This window comes from Megachile rotundata, chromosome 7, assembly GCF_050947335.1.
Source record: "Megachile rotundata isolate GNS110a chromosome 7, iyMegRotu1, whole genome shotgun sequence".
Lineage (NCBI taxonomy): Eukaryota > Metazoa > Arthropoda > Insecta > Hymenoptera > Megachilidae > Megachile > Megachile rotundata.
Window position 1 is genome coordinate 13,451,149 of NC_134989.1, and position 20,559 is coordinate 13,471,707.

Below are 20,559 nucleotides of genomic sequence, written 5' to 3' on the forward strand. Positions count from 1 at the left end.
ACCGTAGCAGACGTTGAAGTTTCACAGCGTGTTCAACTTTTCCCCTTTCTAAAGCGCCATTTCGCAACTATCCGCTACTATCGTAACCGAGACAAAATGGTCGCCGCTCGAAAAGTTGAAATACCCTCGAACGATCGCGATCGGAATTGTACCGTAGGTTTCTACTGGCCAAACCGATCGATCCCTCTTTAACCGATCGATTCCTCCTTTACCAGAAAATGAAAATGTATGAAATCATCTGGAATGTGGAGTCGAACGGGATCGGTCCGGTGTGGAAAAAGGAAACGTTCCAAATCGTAGCATGCAGAAATGGAATCAAGATAGGAAATGTAGTAGATAGGAAACTAAATCCCAGCTTGTCTCGCAGATTCTACGTACTACTACTGCAACGGGGACACGCTGGCGTCTTCCCACAACAATTCGCAGCAGAGCGGCGGATGCAACAACGCAGGTCCAGAGAACAGCACGGACGTGGCTAGTCGGTCGCCCTTGGCAGCAACCAGGGCGAGCAGCGGCGCGAGTGCGGCTTCGCCGACCGGCAGTGCATGCACCAAGCCGGACCACACTACCACGCCGACCGATCTCTATCTGGCCTGATTGAACGACGATACAGGAGACCATCTTCGGGCAAAGTGTTTTCCTGGAGTGGGAACACCAGTCAACGACTTCGGACGCCATATCACTGAGGAACCACGCTGAAATTCAACAATGATCTCTTTTAACCGGTTTCGAGGAGAGCGATCGACAACGGGAACACCGACATGACTAATTTCCGCTTGGGAAAACAATACGCCCGGACGAACTGGCCAGACACCGTTCGCGTCCAGACGTTGCGTTGCCATCAGAATCCTGTACACAGCGTGGCACTGACAAATTCGCATTTATCGATGCGACAATCGCGAGAGAGATAGAGACTTTGCAGATCATGTCGAAAGATCATCGGATCGCTATCGTATCGATCAAGAGGCACGACGTCCCATCGAGCGCCGTTGACATCGTCCGTTTTTCAGATGACGATCGTGTTACGTCGACGAGAAGTCTCTTCCGCTCGTGGGAAGGTTGCTTCGTCGATATCGATGAACTTTTCGTGATTCGAGCGGCAATTACTCGACGAGTGTCTGGTCCAGCGACACTGAAAGATGACGCTGTCGAGACACGCGATCGAGAAATTCGAACTTCCCGCGTTCGTGGCCGACAGCGTCGGTACTCTGGTAGAGTGCGCGTAAAAATCGTAGCTAGTTTAATTTAACGATCCTCAGTTAGCATAATTTCTACGCTACGCCCCCGAACGGTCGTCCCTCCAAATGTGCCCGGACATTCGTCTCCGCGAGTGTGACGGGCACATTTGTCACCGACGGCGTTAGAACGTGTACATATATATAAAGTGGAGAAGAAAAATCTATATATATATATGCATATATATATATACATACACTGGTGTATAACAGAGACAAAGTCAACTGCCCCTAAAGAAAAAAAAGAAAACGGCACGTTCTTTCTCCTAGTAAGCACGACGACCCCTTAACCCGAACCTAACCCCACCTGTGCCCCGTACCACCCCAAAAAACGATACAAGTATATATAGTAGGTAATAACGGATAAGTTTATTGAGATTTTTAAATCAAGAATCGACGTAACGATCATTACTGTTAAGGATATTATATATATTTTTTGTAGAAACCAAAGACCACAGACGGATTGCCGAATGAGAATTGCGTGCGCGTCGCGTAGCTAAGGCAAAGGCAGAGTTTTATTATGGCGGTTTTAAACAGCACATAAATGTAAACGAACGCGAGTTTGCGAGCGACGCACAGGATCGACGTGGACGCGCAAAAAATCGGCAACGAGGAAATGCAAATTACGGAAGCGGGAAAGCGTGAAAGGCGAAACGAAGTCGCTTCGCGTTCCTTGTAATCTCGAGAAATACACCTTCTCATTGGCGTAAGTAGGGACGATATCACGCGTGGTGATACAACAGATGTAATACAGATGCGTACTAACATTCGGTGATAGTAACGATATCGCGTTAGGGAATTAGTGCGTATGCTACATGTGAAAATACCACGCGCAGGAAATTAACGCGTGGCAATCTATCGTGTAGCGATATAACGCGTGACGGTCCCCAACTCTAATTATTCCAATGTCTTTTCTCGCATTATCCATCAACAATGTCATCTCATTTTTATATTTGTATAAATATTTCCTCTAATTGATTTGATAAACGAAACGATTCCGTTTTTTGACAGTCGATTGATCATACTGATTCCCGCGTTCCGTGAACAATGCGCAGTTGCCACTATCGTGCACCACGGAAGTCGAGTCGCTTCCTGTTTCTCGTCGAGCGTAACGTATCAAAAAAGAAGAAAAACTATCACGGAACCCATAATTAACGTCCAACAAAGGTAGATTTTAATGTAGAAGTTGCGTGATCGCGATTTCTTTATGATTAACGGTCAGAAATGGTAATTCGTAACCTTAATAAGGAAATTCGCGCGCGTTCGTGTCACGCGCATCTCGGTTCGCGCAGCATGCGCGCGACGCGTGCGCAGTCGCGTTCGGGTGACTGCACCTGCGTGAATTCAAACGCGTTTTTTCTTTTTTTAATTCAATGAATTCGCTATTAATTTTTATTACACTCGCCCTTTTAACCAATGCAAACGAAAACAGTGCAATGTATATGTCAAAGCGTTTTAATTAGTTATTCTTCATAAATATCAGCCTCGGCGAATTATCAACGCATCGCGTCTCGCTTGAGAGATCCACCGTGAAATGGATTTGCTCGCTAAACAGTTATCTCGTAATTAGCGAATTATATTTTCGAAGCACGTCGATTTTTCTTAGATTTTCTTTTAACCGCATCCTGTTGGAACGTGTATTTATTCGAACATTTAGCTAACGACTCGTTCGGTCTTTCACCGTTCCGTCGTTACTTTTTAATCGGCATTTTATACGAGACTTACGAAAAAGAAAACGATACAAGGTCGATCCAAGGCGTGCTCGCAACGATTCAGATCGTTCCGAACCTCAGACAAGATTTCCGAATTTCTCGTTCGAATCGATCTCTGTTCGCCGATCGCGAGAATATTTCGTCCCTTTCTCCCAGTTACGTTCTTCAGGCTAACCCATGCGATTACGTTTCTCGCGAACAGACGAAGGATCGTTAATAACCGCGATTTCTCTCATCGCTGACTAATTGCTGTTTATGAATTGTCGTATCGTAGCGTTGCGTGTCGTGAAAATCGTGTGCAGGAAGAACGGGGACGTGGAAAGCGGCGACTGAAGAGAAGAAAATGGTACAGACAGAGAAAAGAGAGAGAGGGAAATTGCGATCCTGTTGGTAGTTCGAGGCTGCGAATTCGAGTGTTCACGCTGTTTCTCCGGTCGCAATACCTCGTAGAGGGAAACGTTTCTTTTATCTTTTCTTGTTTCGTGTAAAAAGGAAGGAAAGCGTTTATTAAAAAATAATGTTCAACGGTCACGAAGTTCAGTCAAACGAATTCGGGCGTTCATTGCGATCACATGTCGGAATTATAATTATTGAATAATGCGTACTTCACATTGTTAATCTATTTGCTAGTATCGTAACGATGATGATTATTAACGATTATTATTATTATTATTTTTATTTTTTATTCTATTTGCTATTATCGCTATTCTCATTATTATCATGATTATTATTATTATTATATTATCATCATTATTATTATATTATTATTTAATGCCTTTATTATTTATTAATTGTAACGACGACCTATGTGTAATAAGTTTTGCCAAAGAAATCCGTTTAGAGAGAAAGAGAGAGAGCAATATCGCAGTAACGTTTCGTGCTTCCATAGGATGGAAGTCTAAAAAGCAAGGAGAAAAAATAATAAAGAGTAGCAAAAACGAGGAGAGCACGATATGATGATGTTCGAAACGTAAAAACACATTCTCGCGCAGCATTCAAGGGATGTACACCCGCAATTGCGAACAATCGTGGTAACGAGATTTCGGCTTGAATGCTGCGCCTCGTGGATTTTTAACTTTTTAATCGAGACAACAAACAAATTTCTTTTTTTTTTCTATTAAGCTGTCATTTCATCCCGTGTGATATTCTTGTTCTGTGCGCCGCTCTTGCCGAGTCTCGCTGTTGATACTTGCAAACAAAACTCTGTACATCCTTTTTAAATAAATATGAGGTTTATATGAAACATCACTTTTGTGACTTTTCTTTCAAATTTTTGGAGCATCTGTGGTTTTTATGTTTAAGGAGATATTTATTTCTGTCTATTTGCATTTATCAATTTGGAGTTGCTTACTTTGGAGTTCTATTTTAAATTAGGATTTCATATTTGAGTACATGTAAATGTTAGTACAGGAGAATATTAGAATTCTATAGAATTATTAATTTAACTAGCAAGAAAGGGCAAGTGTGATTTTTTATGCAATTTTTAATTTTGTATCATTAAACTAAAAACGATGCACTTGTCGCCATCTTGCAGTGCATCCTCAGACTCCTCAAATAAAAAATTGCTTTTATTCATAAACTACATGATTTCTACGGATAACTGATTGCAGCAAATTATTCTATGTGAACAATTCTACCTGCACAGTGGTCTAATAGTGTAATTAATGTCATAAATTCTAATATTTCAAAAAATTTCTTTCTGTGGACCGAAAAATACGCCATCTAGCGTTAGAAGACTCGAACTAATTAAACTACAGTTTCAAAAGTGTGTACTTCACCTTGTTGGCCGGAGAGATGGCGCTGCTTGTCCCATTTTCATAAAAATCGATAAATATTGATTATTTTGCGTTAATTTACTATAATATGCATTCCCAAGCGAACTAGACTTACGCTCCGATATAATTTAATACATATTATAGTAAATTAAGCTGTAAAATCAATGGAAATTGAATTTAAAAAAAAAATAGTACTAGTGGCGCCATCTCTTCAACAAACAGGGTGAACTACACACTTTTGGAACAGGAGGTTAATTAGTTCTCGTCTTCTACCACCAGATGGCGCCACGTGTATCGTTTCTGATCAATTTCATGAATTTAGTTTATTTCATTAGCTCAATTGATCGATTTACATTGGAGTGCAAGAACAATTAACTTTGAATTGTTTAGACTTTACTAAACTATGATAAATTTTTCACCATTCGCAATCTAATCCTATGTATCTTACAGGGTTCAGTTCTATGTGGCGCCATCTAGTGGTGCATTATGAGAACTAATTAAAGTACAATTCCAAATGTGTGTAGTTCACCCTGTTTGTTGAAGAGATGGCGCTACCAGTACCATTTTTTTAAAAACCCAATTTACATTGATTTTATTAATTAATACCCTATATATCACTTCTACATTTATTAATATTGATTTTAAGCTCTTTCTAATACATTCAGTGAGTCCAAATATGTAAATTATGTGTTTAATACAATTCACATTAAACCTATCTCGTCGATAATATAGGGAATGACTAAACAATAACAAAAAATTTTCTTCGAGTCACCAAATCAAAATTTTATCGGTACAAGTATTATTTATTTAACAAAATCATCAGTTGGGATATTGTACAAAATGTTCATATCATAGTATAACACACTGACGATGTCGAAAAGAAACATCCATTGGATGCAATTATTGGAAACTGAATTTACTAATTTTTAATTTATTTCATAATACATCCCTCACATCTCTCATGTGTAAACTCACTTTTATACACAGGTAAATGTCTACAATTAAATGTAACACCTAAACAATAGGTAACGCGAATTTATTAACAATAAGTATGTAACGTCGAATAGTCCTCTTCACTTCTTGTAAACGTAACTCTCTGCACCCCCTCGGCCAAAACCTAGAAGTAACAAAAATTTGATTATAACTTTATTTAGCAAATATTTCGGACATACACCAAGCGACTATGTGAATGTCGACATTCACCAGATTTCGGTCTTTATAACAACTCCATTGCAACCACCCTTGGCAATATAACGAGAGCGCGATATTAATCGCATTCGTATTACCCACCTCCAGGACCAAACAAGGCAGCGTAACATGGATGATTACAGTATGGTTTGCCTTCGTGCTCCGCGTGGCTGCCAGGTGTCAAGGTTTTGTTACACTTTTCGCATCGCAGACAGGCGCCATGCCAATCCTTGCCCAAAGAAGTCTTCCTCTCGGCTGCAACAATAAATTCCTGTTCAATAAAATTTATTTCCCCTTCGCGTCACAGTTGAAATACGTTTCGAATATTTTCGACTCAATCGATGAACCATTCAGCAGGCGAAACGGAAACGAGGAAATTATTACGTGCGATCGGACATTCGCGTGACCTCAATCCACATCGGTAATGTCCATCTATGGCTGCGTTCCCGTTAAAGAAGCCTGAAAGTACTTTTATCAAATCCGGTCTAAGTACGTACATAATTTACATACTTTACTGTAAGTCGCTTGTCGACAAACGCGACACGGGATTACGCAATAAGTATATTGGATAACAATTATTATCTAAATAGCTTCCCATCAAAACTATTTTACGTGCGTATTTTTAGCAACGGAAATTTATCTACGGTTTACTTAGACATTGAAGAACCTTTTTTTTAAATTTTTTCTGTGACAAATCAGAAACTTTATACCTTATGGCAAGAGACATTTAAGAGAACACACAATATTTTTTCTCCATTCGTAGAATCTTGCACGATCGGTTAAATTTGTTGTTGCAGCTCGTTACGATATCGCGAATCGAACAATGGCCGACGTTGACGCGAGCGTTGAAAGCTAAGCGAGATTACAAGAGGAAAATCACGCTACTCGATGTCTCTGAATCGTCTCGCCAATAAGGCACCTCTCCCTCGTGTGGCTCGCGAGGATCAAGATGCTTTTCGATTAATCAAGCTTGTCCCCGGCGCGATGACGCGAAACAAAAGGCAGCCGCGAACGAGTTTCTTGTCTGGCTCGTCCTTTCACCCCTTTCTCGATGTTTCTCATAAGAAGCTTTCTCGGGTACCCTGCCGCACAAATCGTGCGTGCATCCGCGCATGGGAATTCCTGCACAATGTCGCAGCTCGCGTAGGCGTCGGATATTTTGTAAAGCGGCGTCGTTCCGTCTCTGCCACCCTTTGTCAGCGTTTTCTCGCGAACGGCCCACAGGGTGCTTCGCGTTCTCACCTCCGATGAATGAGAAGCACCGATCGCGTCTACAGGGAGTCGCCCATTCAATTTCATAATTACGAAATTGCTAATGGAACGGCTTGATGACGGTGGCCGACGCGTGTTCGCTGCTCGCGCGACGTCGCGCAGTCCCGCTTGGGGATGCGAGTGCATTCTGATCGAACCGTTCGCGGGAAAGGAGAGGATTTTCGAGCGGAGACGAACGACTCATTGTTCGCCGCCATCGATCCTCTCGATGGCTCTCGAGTACTTTTACTTTTGAACTGCCTTTCGGATGCGTTTTGCCTCGATTACAAATTTTTACGGACGTACATTTTCTGAGCTTAATTCAGTCGTGGGTATTTCGTACTGGCAACCGAAGTCACTTGCTAGCCACTCACTTATTCCAACAACAAACCAGAAAAATATTATACGTAGCAGACTTGAAAGACTATGCAATTTGCATTAAAAAGAATAATTCGAAATAATGTGATTCGTTTGAGTATCAAGGCAAATTCAGGGCGACTTTCAATCAGAGCATCATAGTTCGATAGAAAGGTGGCTCGTATTTTCCTGGAAAGCAGAGCGTTATTTGTTGCGTGCATGCTCGGCCTAGAAGAGCGACTACAAAGGGCCCGCGAAATCAGAGGAGCGACGGGAGCGCGTATCATTTTGTTCCTTTCTTCGGCGAGTGCGTCGCGGTGCGTCATGCCATTACGACATATCAAACCTCGGTGGTAAGACAAAAAAGCCCTTGGACCGTGGCGGGCTGGTGGTTGGCATTCAAACGTTCCTCCGTGTCTAAGGAGGAGCACAAAGGACGCTGGTGCCAGCGAGGGGAATTGGAAAATGACGAGGAGTGGAGAGACACGAGCGAACGAGGGGGTCTAAAGGGGTCGATGGTAGCCCGGGGAACGCGGGGACACGAGAGAAGGAAGGTAACGCGCGGAAGAAGCAAAAAGCGAGGGAGAAAAAGGAGGAAGGAGAAAGAGGATCGGGCATCGAGAATGGAACCGCGAAGAAGAGAGAGAGGGTGGTTTGCAAGAAGGGTACTGGCATAAAGGGCCATTAGTTAATTAACTCCTAATTATCTGGCGGCGGAGAAGCGAGTGCATAATCGTCAAGCATTGCTGCTGTGCAGTGGTAGCGCGAAAAGGCAGACAGTGCCGTACACGGATCGTTGCGCTCGGGCGCCAAACAATCGGCGGCTGCTGATTGCATAGGCTCGGTACATCATCCCCTTGGTCTTTCCCTGCTTCTCTCTTTTTCCTTCTTTTTTTCTGCTTCTTCTTCTTTATTTGCTCGGTAGACCATTCGTTACACCGCCCACCCGCCTGTTCTTCCCTTCTTTCAAACTGCCGATCTGCCACCAACCCCCACCTTCGAAGGGCCCTGAAAAACTTCTCGTGGTCTCTTCGCGTAGTCGCGAGAGGGTTGAAGCGAAGCTATACTTCGAGTTTCTGGCTCCTTCGTTTCCCGTTGCCTTCCTTCTACGCCCAGAAGATCCTGCCTATTCTTCTGCAAACCTGTTTCGTCTCTGTTCTTCTTATTATTACCCGATACTCCCTTCCCGACCTGTCTCCGACCGTTGTCGCCGTCCTCGCCGCTGGACACTTTATTGTTGTTGCTTTCGATGCAACGTGACTCGGTTTCCTCGTCCTCTTCCTCCTCTTTTTTTGCCTCCGCTCCTGGCTCGCGAGCAGGATGCGCGCTTTGCCGAACCACTGGATGAACTTTTTGTTCCGCTGCGTGGCTTATTATGGACCCGCTTCGAGCTTCCTTTTTATCCTGTTTCTTTCGCTGCATCGGTGAGAGCAGCATTAACGATGTTCGGTCAAATATCAAATTCTACAAGCATTCCTAAACACCCAGTTTCGACGACTGTGTTCATGTGCTGATTAGGCAATAAAATGGATAAAACCTAACTGGTGAACTGAGTCCAACAGACTCAGTTCTGCTATCAGAAATTAGTGGAATCGATAAAAATTCGTCGGTACTTAGAATCTTGATACATGATACTTTCAGTACAAACAAAGATCTTGGTTATGTGGTGAGACCGAAATGGACGACTCAATGGTTAATGTATTAAAAGAATGTCCTCAGTTTAGACCAACGAACCTCACAAATTCTTTACATTAATGCAGTGAAGGAAGATTGGACAGTGAGGCATTGAAACCTCTTCAAGGCCTTCGGCCGAATTCATCGAGGCCGATAATATCGGTACAGCGACGGTATTCATTATTCGTGACTCATTAAGCATCAAGCCCTATAAAGCAACTCGAATATCTTCAACTTCTTTACGTATCAAACGTTCAGCGAAGAATCGAAGAAAATACCGTTTTGCCGAGCAAGATCGTCGAATCGTTCAAGATCAGTCGCGTGCCAAAGGGGTTGAACTTCGTTTGCGCCAAGTCTCATTAAGCGTTCGTAAAAATTAAGACGGATAACGTTAAGAGGAAGTACCAGCCCTTCGAATGCCACGGAATCATTTGAATGTAGTTTATTTCAAAGCTCGGGTTCACGGTCTCTCAAAGGGTCGCGGGATCTCTTACGATCGTCTCAAAAAGCTTCCACCTTTGCGGTGCACGTGGCCGTAGAACGCCCGGCAAGAAACAAAGAAAGCGCAAGGAAAAAGCTGCGAGTGCCTTCGTCGCTGGGACGCTTTCTGCCATTTGCTCGGACTTCGTCGACGACTTCAAAAGTTACTTTGCTGTATCCAACCGCTGCATTTTGCACCCAGGAATGCGCGACGACGATTAATTGAACCCAACGGGTCATTCTTTCTATGTACTTTCAGATTTTTAGAATTACATCTAGCTTGAAGTTTTTGATTCAATTGGAGATCTGTGAGATGTGGAGAGTTTGGAATATTGGAAGCGTAGGGCTGTTTGGGAGTCTTGATATCTCACTGCGCTAGGGGCTCTGAAGGAGGAGCATAACGTGAGAGAGGAGCAAGACTGCAATTTTCTTTCTCATCAGTTTTTGAAAGGAAGTTGTCGACTTTGAGATGTTTAGATCTTGACGAGTTAGAAATTTCGAAAGTATGAGATTATGGAGTTTGGGAGTTTTGATATCTCACTGCGCTAGGGGCTCTGAAGGAGAAACATGACGTAAGAGAGGAGCAAGATTGCAATTTTCTTTCTCATCAGTTTTTGAAAGGAAGTTGTCGACTTTGAGATGCGTAGAACTTGACGAGTTAGAAACGAAAGTATACGACTGTGAAGTTTGGGAGTCTTGATACCTCACTGCGCTAGGGGCTCTGAAGGAGAAACATGACGTAAGAGAGGAGCAAGATTACAATTTTCTTTCTCATCAGTTTTTGAAAGGAAGTTGTGGACTTTGAGATGCGTAGAACTTGACGAGTTAGAAATTTCAGAAGTATACAACTGTAAAGTTTGGGAGTCTTGATATCTCACCGCGCCAGGGGCTCCAGAGGCGCAATACACAGTAAAGAAACACCAAAGTCTTTGCATAACTACAATTCTGATTTGTAATCTGCAGAGTGTTATCGACATAAGCGTTAATTCGTGCAATGAGCAAACATAAAGCTGCATAAACTAATTAAAAGACATAAAAGGGAGATCAACGAGGTTTTTCCGCGCAATCGCTAAATGCTCGCATGCTCTCGGATCACGCAGTCAGGTTGATTCACGAGAGGCGCGTTTAGAGGCCAATGACCCTTCCTCTTTGAAAAGTTTTCCCGCGATACAAGGAAAAGAGTGTCGTCCCTCTAATTCGCCCGTTGCCCCGGCATCTATATCTCCGCACGCCTACTTGCGCCGATCTGAAAGCATACCATCGTACGTATGCACGTGGCAGCCGCACGGCTCGCATTCAGAAAAATCCGCTTTCAGCACTAATAGTGCTTTAACGGCCGTCTAAAAAGCCGCTCGAAAGAGGAAGCGCGCAATTAAAAGCGAACCTCTCCTCTGAATACGATGGCTCAGCGCGAACTCGCCCGAAGGGAACGCGAGCTATCGTTCTCCTCGGCCGCGGCTGTTCCCGTTTGGCCCCGTTTATCTGAAAGCCGAAAGGGGAAGCGTAACGCGCGATTGGCCGCCGATAACGTTATCGGAGGACGCTTTGCTGGACTCTTCGTCGATGACGGGAATCGCGTACCCTCGTCGATAACGAAACGACTACCGTCGTCGTCGACTATTACGCTGACTTTGTGAACTATGAGAATTGTTTGTGGATTGACTACACTGAGGACTGTTTCGTTCTTGGTATTCTAAGAATTGTTTCGCTCTAGGTTTATTTGTGTACAAATTTAGGTCCTACTTTCAGGGTTCCTAACCTTGCAACTTCTGTATGTTCACATTTCTAAGTTTCTAAAATATTAAATTTCTATATTCTTGAACTCCTAACATCCAGATTGCCAAATTCCAAATGTCCTGAGATCCTAAAGTTACAATTATGGAAATTTCTAAGTTCTCAGGGTCCTAAACTCCTAAGGTCTTAAACTCTCAAGGTCCCTAATTTATAATGTCTGAAATTCTCAAGGTCCCAAGTGCCCAAAGTCCCTAATTCCTAAAGTCCTAAATTCTCAAGGTCCGAAATTCCTAAACTCCCAAATTCCCAAATGTTGCGACATTCCTAAGGTCCCACATTTCTACCGAAAATCTCCAAATTTCCATCCCTGCAAATTCCTAATATTATTGTTTCCAGATTAAGACTGAGACTTCCTACGAAGGTGTCTTATAGGCACACCGTCACCTAAACACCGCATTAGAAACTAGCATCGAATTATTTAAAATTTCCTTCCTAGTCTTCTATTACCCGATCTTCACGTTTCAAGCTACAGAATGGCTGACATAATATTCCTCAAGGTGGACCGCGAGGACGTGCAATGACATCATTGGTGTCGTCATTTCACGCACACTAGTTTCGTAATAGACTTGAACATCATGAGAATTTCCTCCAACAGGATCGCACGAGTGAACGTCTTCTCGTGATCGATGAAATTGCGAAAAGAAGTAGGTGAATGAGTCATACGTTTACGATCGAACAATATCTATAATTGTCGATTAACACTCCCCTCGTTAATTAACATGTTGAGTCATGACACAAAAAAACATGTGGACTCGTTGATGTGATACATTTTAACTGCTGCGAGATTTTCTGACTACTGTATTTCATGTGGAATATCATCAAGGATTTCTTTGATTTTCTTTAGAATTTTCATGAAAAGTTTTTAAAGAGAAGGGAAGATGGTTTGTATGGTAACTACTTTACACTGTTTTGTAGTTACTGCAACTATACTCAAGTACACAACTTTTGCTCGTTTTAACGATACTGCATATTTATCGTTACCTTAGCCTATCACTGCTAAAATTGTTTTGACATTAATTACGTAACTTCTTAGCGAAGAAGATTCGATATCTCAAGGTCACGGATGTTATGTTATACTAATTCAGATTATTTCCCGATTATCTATAAACGTGACTTTATTTCATACGTGTACTGATAATAAATGTTACACATAAAATTCTTGAGCAACAATACTGACAAAATAATTTTCATGATCTTCAAAACTGAGTTCCAAAGAAAGACCTGTCTTGAATAAAAGATTACGGACTTGATTTTATCATGTCCAAAAATACTTATCAGTTAAATTGTAATATTATTCGGAGATGACAGTCATTTTGTATATCTGCAAGCTTGACCCTAACACAAGTTCACCACATTATTCTGTTTCTAACAAATTCCACAAACTTCCGCCAACATTCCTAGCCGACATCAACCTATCTCTAATAGATAACAGCCGATACTTAAAAATTTCCTAACAAGTGATAGAGAAAACTCACCGAAGTAGACAGGTTTGTCGCACTTTGGACAGTTGGGCATGATGAAAGTAGCTGGAGTTGAAGCGAACGGGATCCTCTCCGTAGCGTGGTCAAGCGCGTACTGGGCCCGAGTTCTGCAAGGTAACGCGATACTCTCCAGTTGATTGAGCGTACGTGAACGTGTGTTAACGTCGTTGTACGTGTGTGAGTGTGTGCGCTCGCGAGAGCCGCGTGTTAAGGTCGCGTCAGCACGAAACGAGACGTGTGCGTGCGTGTGGGTGCACCTGAACTTGCAACCGAGTGTCTCAGGTGTTGCGTGTACGTGTGAATCGTGCTTGCGACTGCTAACGGTTCGATGAATTGGTCTCCTACGATGATAGTAGCCAGCCAATCCCGTTAGCCATTGTCAGATTCGTTACACAGCCAAGTACAGGGCTGTTCATGAGCATTCAGATCGGCTGAATAACCGGGTTGCGCAAATAACGGAGCTCTGAATGCGATTCGAAGTTAGGGATTACTGGTCAAGACCTTTCGAAACGGATCAGAATTATTTAAATGTCCAACTTAAACAGGTGGCTCGAGAATTTCGATGGTTGAGCTATGAAGTTGGAAGCTTAGTCTAAACTCGTACTCGGAACTTAGTTCAGTGACAAGTAAGCTCAAAACCCCCCTCAGAAATTCCAATTTGGAAAATCGATAGTTCACAACTTCCATTTAGCTTCCCTAAACTTTGAGATGTTAATTTAGATAAGTATCTATTGTCGTCAATTTTACGCTTTAGGAATTAGAACGTGAATTGTTCCAAAACCTGGCCCACTTTATTTCAAATTCAAGGCTCTTTAAGTGCGATAATACAAATTAACCACATCCCGTGATTACCGAACCTGCGCTTTTGATTGTGCCTCAGTACAAAGCAAACAGGTCTACGCGTAACATAGCGCTTCAAAAATGCTTGTTTATGACAACCGTCTAATTCAGTTGATATCCTCCATCGAAAACGACGATGTGCAATCGGCAACGCGTATATTCACCGAAAAGATTGATGTACGATTTCTGCAACCTATTGGAATTCTCCGAGTGACCGCGGTTCAGCTAGCTGCTTGGCGAGGCAGAATAGAGTTGCTAGACCTGTTCTACAAAAATGGCGCTGATATTAATGCCGTGGACAAAATCGGGAGATCTCCGTTGTTTCATGCGGCGCATCGTGGGGACAGTGAGGTGGTGACTTGGCTTTTGGAACATGGAGCCAACACGGATGTCAGAGTTGGCATTGATACGTGCTTCAAAATCTTGCCTTCGATGAACGTTAGCCAGTACTTCGACATCGGTCGAGACGTTAGTATGAAAAAATTACGGGGATTTAGAAGAAATCGATTAAAAATTATTTGTGTTATTGTTATAAGATAGTCATTTTTTTTAATCTTTGAGAAGTTTCATTTTTTAACCCAATCAGAAGTCTTTGGAGAACCGAATGGAACAGAAGAAATAGTTTCATAATTAAATTAGGTATAGGCTTACATAGTCTCACAATCTTTTAATCTTTGAGAAGTTTCATTTTTTTAACCCAATCAGAAGTCTTTGGAGAACCGAATGGAACAGAAGAAATAGTTTCATAATTAAATTAGGTATAGGCTTACATAGTTCCACAATTTTTTAATCTTTGAGAAGTTTCATTTTTTTAACCCAACCAGAAGTCTTTGGAGAACAGAAGAAATAGTTTCATAATTAAATTAGGTATAGGCTTACATAGTCCCGCAATCTTTTAATCTTTAAAAAGTGTCATTTTTTAAATCTAATCAGAATTGGACAACCAAATGAACCAGAAGAAATAGTTTCATAATGAAATTACGTATATACAGTCCCGCAATCTTCACAGTAACAAGATTATAGGATTTAAAGAAAATTCCAGGTGTAGCAACAAGTATACGATTCACACGAATACATGAAACCTGTGTAAACTTTTAGACGGTTTAATTTTGATCAGTAAAATCACCACCAGTTGCCGACGCCAGAATGTTGGGGAAGGACAGCGCTACACCAGGCGGTGAAGAACAATCACTCGGAAGTGGTCAGGATTTTGGTGAAGGCCGGGTCCAACACGAACGCGCAAGACGAGCGTGGAATTACACCTCTGCTTCTGGCAGGGTCTACGGTAACCCAAGAAGATTCTAATGAGATGTCGAAATTCGTTCGTATAGTCGAGTGTCTTGTGGACGGAAAAGCTTCGACGAACGCGGTACACCCTGACACAGGTACATAGCTTCAGACACGATAAAAGAAACAAGCTCATAATTTCGTTATAATAGGTTACAATAGTTACTTCACTATAATAGATTACAATAGTTACTTCGTTATAATAGGTTACTATAGTTACTTCATTATAACAGGTTACAATAGTTACTTAACACTAGAAAGACTGAAACTTTGATCCATTTTGACTGCTTTGGGGCAATATAGGTATAACACATATATATATACCGGAAATGAAGGAGTGGGGAGTTAGCTACAATTATTAATAAACGCATTTATATGTTGTACAAAAAGTCACAAACTTCTAAGAAGCTGTGTCATTCTATACACAATTGTTTTTCTAATTGCAATTGAAAAGCAGTCAAAATGACTGCCTTAGGCAATCTAGTGTTAATTACAAGAGGTTACAATAGTTACTTAATTATAAGAGGTTACAATAGTTACTTCATTATAATAGGTTACAATAGTTACTTCGTTATAACAAGTTACAATAGTTACTTCGTTATAACAAGTTACAATAGTTACTTCATTATAATAGATTACAATAGTTACTTCGTTATAATAGGTTACAATAGTTACTTCATTATAACAAGTTACAATAGTTACTTCGTTATAACAAGTTACAATAGTTACTTCACTATAAGAGGTTACAATAGTTACTTCATTATAACAGGTTACAATAATTACTTCGTTATAATAGATTACAATAGTTACTTCATTATAAGAGGTTACAATAGTTACTTCCTTATAATAGATTACAATAATTACTTCGTTATAATAGATTACAATAGTTACTTCATTATAACAGGTTACAATAGTTACTTCATTATAACAGGTTACAATAGTTACTTCATTATAATAGATTACAATAGTTACTTCGTTATAATAGGTTACAATAGTTACTTCGTTATAACAAGTTACAATAGTTACTTCGTTATAACAAGTTACAATAGTTACTTCATTATAATAGGTTACAATAGTTACTTTGTTATAACAGGTTACAATAGTTACTTCATTATAACAGGTTACAATAATTACTTCGTTATAATAGATTACAATAGTTACTTCATTATAAGAGGTTACAATAGTTACTTCCTTATAATAGATTACAATAATTACTTCGTTATAATAGATTACAATAGTTACTTCATTATAATAGGTTACAATAGTTACTTTGTTATAACAGGTTACAATAGTTACTTCATTATAACAGGTTACAATAGTTACTTCATTATAACAGGTTACAATAGTTACTTCGTTATAATAGGTTACAATAGTTACTTCATTATAAGAGGTTACAATAGTTACTTCCTTATAATAGATTACAATAGTTACTTCATTATAATAGGTTACAATAGTTACTTCGTTATAACAGGTTACAATAGTTACTTCCTTATACCAGGTTACAATAGTTACTTCGTTATACCAGGTTACAATAATTACTTCCTTATAACAGGTTACAATAATTACTCTAACAGCTCGTTACAATCACAGGTACAACAGCGTTACATTACGCAGTATCATTAGGAAGTCCCTCAGCAACAAAAATATTATTAGACGCCGGTGCATGGCCTCTTTATCGATGCAAGAGCACAGGAAGTACCCCTCTGCACCTCGCCGCCAGTATGGGTAGCTTGGAAACTCTTTCTCTTCTCTTGGAAAACACACCTCCCGATCAAGTCGACGTTCGAGATAACGTAACTCCCAAATCTACCTCGCGATCATTTCGCGCTTATTATCTTAATCCTCGTTTCCTTAAATTCAGATCAATCGAACGCCGCTTCACAGAGCCGCTTACCAAGGCCACGACGAATGCGTGCGGACGTTGATCGAACATGGTGGTAATCTGGCTGCGGAAACGAGAACCGGGGTCACCGTTATCGACGCCATATTCGCTAACACTTCGAGGCCAGTGGCGTTTCTGAACGACATTTTGGACTCGCGAGTGTGCATGAATGGTCATACCATTGATAGGAACTCGCATGTGAGGAAGAGTAAAATAATTATTTTGAAGTTGAGTCGAGGGGTTTGAGTTTGGGGTTTGCAGGAGGATTTTGCTAAATTCCTATAATCTTAGATTTTTGTAAATTTTCTTGCAGGTCCTTATAACTCCCTATAACCTTAGACTTCTTAGACTGGCATCTGAGACAATAATCGAATTGCTATAATCCTAAATCTCTATAATCCCAATACCTATAATGATCCACACAACCTCCAAACCTATATCACCAAATTTCACATATGTTGCACTGCACTCAAAAAACTCGAACAGGAGCAATATTATAGCGTAAATGTATTCTAGCTCTTATTCTTTTTCCTGTCGAAGATCATCGTTGACTTCAACATACTGGCGCCAAAAGGGGAGCTGCAAATGGGAGTTGTTACGTCCCTCATTGCAGCGGCTTCAGACGAGAAACAATTGACGATACTGCAACATCCGTTGGTGGAAACGTTTCTCTGGTTAAAGTGGTCCAAGCTGAGAGTGTTCTTCTTTAGTCTCGTTTTCATCCACGCCCTACTGGTCCTTTCCCTCTCTGGTTATTCCATAGCGATGCTGCAGCATGAGACTGATTGCACGCTGTTACGAAGGATTCTAGCGTCGTGCTCGTGTGTGCTTCTCTTCCACAACATGGCGCAGGTGTTAATGGTGCCAAGGTTCGATACTTAACTGCAATTTGTTTTATCGCACGTTTAGAATAAGTTGTTCTTAATAAGGCATTTAGCGACGGAGTCGACAAACCTTGCTAATATATTTGGAAAATAATTGTGAACAAAAAAATAGATGCACAGTCATTCATTATAGTCAGTTTACGAATCTTCTCTGTTTGGGACTTTTTCATCCGCGATTGTGGAAAATGAAAAATGAGGTTGCAGCCCCTCGCAAAACTATGTACACGCTTATAGTATAAAACTCTGCATTCCCATGATTATATTCACCTTAGTCCTCAAACGATCAATATGTTAGAATCCTGCAAATATTGTGAATAGAATATTGCCAACATTTCAGTACCGACCATAAATCTGAAGTAGTTTGAAATAATGATCGTCGATATGTAATGTAAGAAATGTTTTTGCAGATATTACTTAAGGCAGTTCGAGACATGGCTCTCGTTTGCATGCGCAACGCTATCGTTGATGATTTCCACAGACAGTGGCCACACGGATATCACGAGGCAGCCAAGGGGAAAAGAATTAAACCCCACGGAACATCGTCCGCAGTGGGTGTTGCATTCCATCAGCTTGGCAATCTTGCTTTCTTGGATGCAAATGATGCTGCTAGTTGGCCGTCTCCCAACGTGCGGATATTACGCGCTCATGTTCTCCACGGTGCTAAAGAACATCCTTAAGGTCAGTCGCGATCACCGAGCAATTATATTGTATAATTGCAGTTATCCGTGTTCGTCTCGCGATCGAGATAGAAAGCGAAAGTAACGAGGAACATCGATGAAAAGAACTCCCAATTTTCCTCGTTACGAAGTCGAGCTTCAATACGCGTGAATGAAAAACCGCGACACGTTCGACTACGTAAAACGTTTTCAGCGGAGGACAAACGTTAACCCTGATTTAACGCGTCGAGGGTGGTTTTTTCAATTCCTGTCCGTGTCACGGACGATCCGTATTTAGTCGGAGAGGAAAGGTGAGAGAAGGCTTTATCCTTCGACGAATATCGTTAGAAATGAAAAGCCGGGGAAGAGGACCAAGGTTCTAAATGTCTCTTCTCGGTGATACGGCAGCCATCAGGACCCACTTGCCTACCCCTATGCTCGGCCGCGGCAACCTGCCACCCTCGCGATTATAACAACGTGCATCTGGGGCTTTTTATTTCCTTTCAGGTTCTCCTAGCGTTCGTCTGCCTGATTGTCGGATTCGCGTTCAGCTTCGCCGTTTTGTTCCACGGGAACGACCAGTTTCGCAATTCCTGGAGGGCCGTCGTGAAGACCGTGGTAATGATGATGGGTGAGTACGAGTACGGGGCGCTGTTCTCGGACGAGAAGAATGGGAGTTCCTTCCTACCAGCCACGAGCAGGGTCGTGTTCCTTGCTTTCGTCATGCTTGCTAGTATCGTCCTGATGAACCTGATGATCGGCCTCGCGGTCAATGACATCCAAGGCCTCGAGAAGATGGTACGCTCTCTACGAAATTATATCTTACATATTATCCCAAACTGTTAAAACAACAATCGTTGCGGGTTAATAGCTCTAGACATTTATCCAACAAATAAAATTATCAGCAAATATTATTGTCAAGATGAGATTTTGAATTTCGGGTTAGACAAGTCTTCCCCACGTTCTTAAACCCAGCCTAAGCTAGCCACCTAACAGTAATGAGACTGTCAATGAGTTCCCATAATGAGACTCCGTGTCCTAGATCTCAACTCGCATCGTCAGCGATCGTAATTAATTCCTGACGAGACAAATATCTGTCGAAAAGCAAGAAATAAGAGTGATGTGCATTCAGGGTCACATTCGTCAGTTGCTGAAGCAGTCGGAGTTCGTGGGTCATTTAGAAAGGCTGACATCACACCGAATCTTTCGCAGCAATTGGCTACATCCTCGGTTAAGTTCGCTGCTGAACTCGAGGCGTTGTATTCCCACAAAAATTACGTTCGGTTATCACGAACGTTATTTTCGTGAATCATCCTCGGGCATCCCGGCGAGGCTGCGGGAAGCGTTGTTTCTGTTGGCTTCGAACTCGCGCGATAGGTGAGCGAAATTATTACCGCCGACCGCGAAGAAGTTTCGCGAGGCGGTCAACCACTTTGCGCCTTAATTAATAATTCCACCGTAACGACCGGAAACTTTGAGCAACTTAAAGAAAGCGCCTCTTTTCAGCGCGGTAACGAGTGGCAAGCTCAGGGACAACAACAATACGGAATTAACGTCGTTGTTGGAGGAAGTGTTGCTGCAATTAAGGACATCTTGTTATCGTGGCACAACGGGACGGAAGTTTTCGAAATGCTTTAATACTAAATGAACCGATGGAAAACAGGAACTTTGGAAGTATTACATGCTGCTAGATTTTCTGTGTAGTATTAACTTATTGTAGGATGTGATCTTTTAGAGCTGTTTGTAATTAATTTTTACACTGTTTTGTATGATTTCTTTTTAAATATTAATTGTAATTTTTATACAAAATAAAATATTTACAAGAGGCGATGAGGGTGTTTAGGATGTGTTAGATTTTTAATATGTTTGGTTACAATTGTACAATTATACAATTAAAGAGGAATGAATTTGAAGTAAGATATCTACATTACTCGTCGATACCGCAGACACTTATCCTTACCGACATAGCGCAGTTAAGATTCTCTTAAACATCAATCCCGATGTAGATGTCTCTGCAAGACAGTTTAGACGGTCGTATGCAGTTCTAAAAACCCCTGGATAAT

General features: G+C 41.4%; 3 protein-coding genes across 12 annotated transcripts in view; 2 read left to right on the forward strand and 1 right to left on the reverse strand.

Annotated features, from left to right (window-relative positions):
- Positions 1-4,195, forward strand: part of sv (paired box protein shaven) — a 214,429-nt gene extending 210,234 nt beyond the window's left edge. For 9 of the 10 annotated variants that reach the window (XM_076533599.1, XM_076533600.1, XM_076533601.1 and 6 more), the window contains one exon: positions 368-4,195. In XM_076533599.1, the coding sequence (XP_076389714.1) occupies positions 368-597 (230 nt within the window). In that variant the 3' untranslated portion in view covers positions 598-4,195. The remainder of the gene's footprint in view (positions 1-367) is intronic. The other variant, XM_076533608.1, reaches the window with a different exon arrangement.
- Positions 4,196-5,637: 1,442 nt separating this feature from the next.
- LOC100881264 (cysteine-rich protein 1) lies at positions 5,638-13,102 on the reverse strand. The gene is made up of 3 exons (XM_003700752.3): positions 12,942-13,102; positions 6,013-6,165; positions 5,638-5,839 (listed from the first exon to the last, which is right to left on the reverse strand). The coding sequence occupies exons 1-3, from the start codon at positions 12,979-12,981 to the stop codon at positions 5,796-5,798; spliced, it is 237 nt and encodes a 78-aa protein (XP_003700800.1). The 5' UTR covers positions 12,982-13,102; the 3' UTR covers positions 5,638-5,795.
- Positions 13,103-13,240: 138 nt separating this feature from the next.
- LOC100879915 (transient receptor potential cation channel subfamily A member 1 homolog) lies at positions 13,241-20,354 on the forward strand. Its single transcript, XM_012279578.2, has 9 exons — positions 13,241-14,255; positions 14,920-15,172; positions 16,665-16,867; positions 16,936-17,154; positions 17,497-17,825; positions 18,248-18,518; positions 19,004-19,294; positions 19,629-19,873; positions 20,003-20,354. Exons 1-9 carry the CDS (start codon positions 13,869-13,871, stop codon positions 20,142-20,144), a joined length of 2,340 nt encoding a protein of 779 aa, XP_012134968.2. The 5' UTR covers positions 13,241-13,868; the 3' UTR covers positions 20,145-20,354.
- Positions 20,355-20,559: the final 205 nt, after the last annotated feature.

Excerpts from the sequence above, each read along its gene's own strand:
- LOC100881264 (XM_003700752.3), bottom strand. The coding sequence starts at position 12,981 with ATGCCCAACTGTCCAAAGTGCGACAAACCTGTCTACTTCG. Across the intron at positions 6,166-12,941 it reads CGACAAACCTGTCTACTTCG|CCGAGAGGAAGACTTCTTTG; the intron begins GTGAGTTTTCTC and ends TTATTGTTGCAG. Across the intron at positions 5,840-6,012 it reads TGCCTTGTTTGGTCCTGGAG|GTTTTGGCCGAGGGGGTGCA; the intron begins GTGGGTAATACG and ends TGTTACTTCTAG.
- LOC100879915 (XM_012279578.2), top strand. The coding sequence starts at position 13,869 with ATGCTTGTTTATGACAACCGTCTAATTCAGTTGATATCCTCCATCGAA. Across the intron at positions 19,295-19,628 it reads TCCAAGGCCTCGAGAAGATG|GGTCACATTCGTCAGTTGCT; the intron begins GTACGCTCTCTA and ends ATGTGCATTCAG. Across the intron at positions 19,874-20,002 it reads GCTTCGAACTCGCGCGATAG|CGCGGTAACGAGTGGCAAGC; the intron begins GTGAGCGAAATT and ends GCCTCTTTTCAG.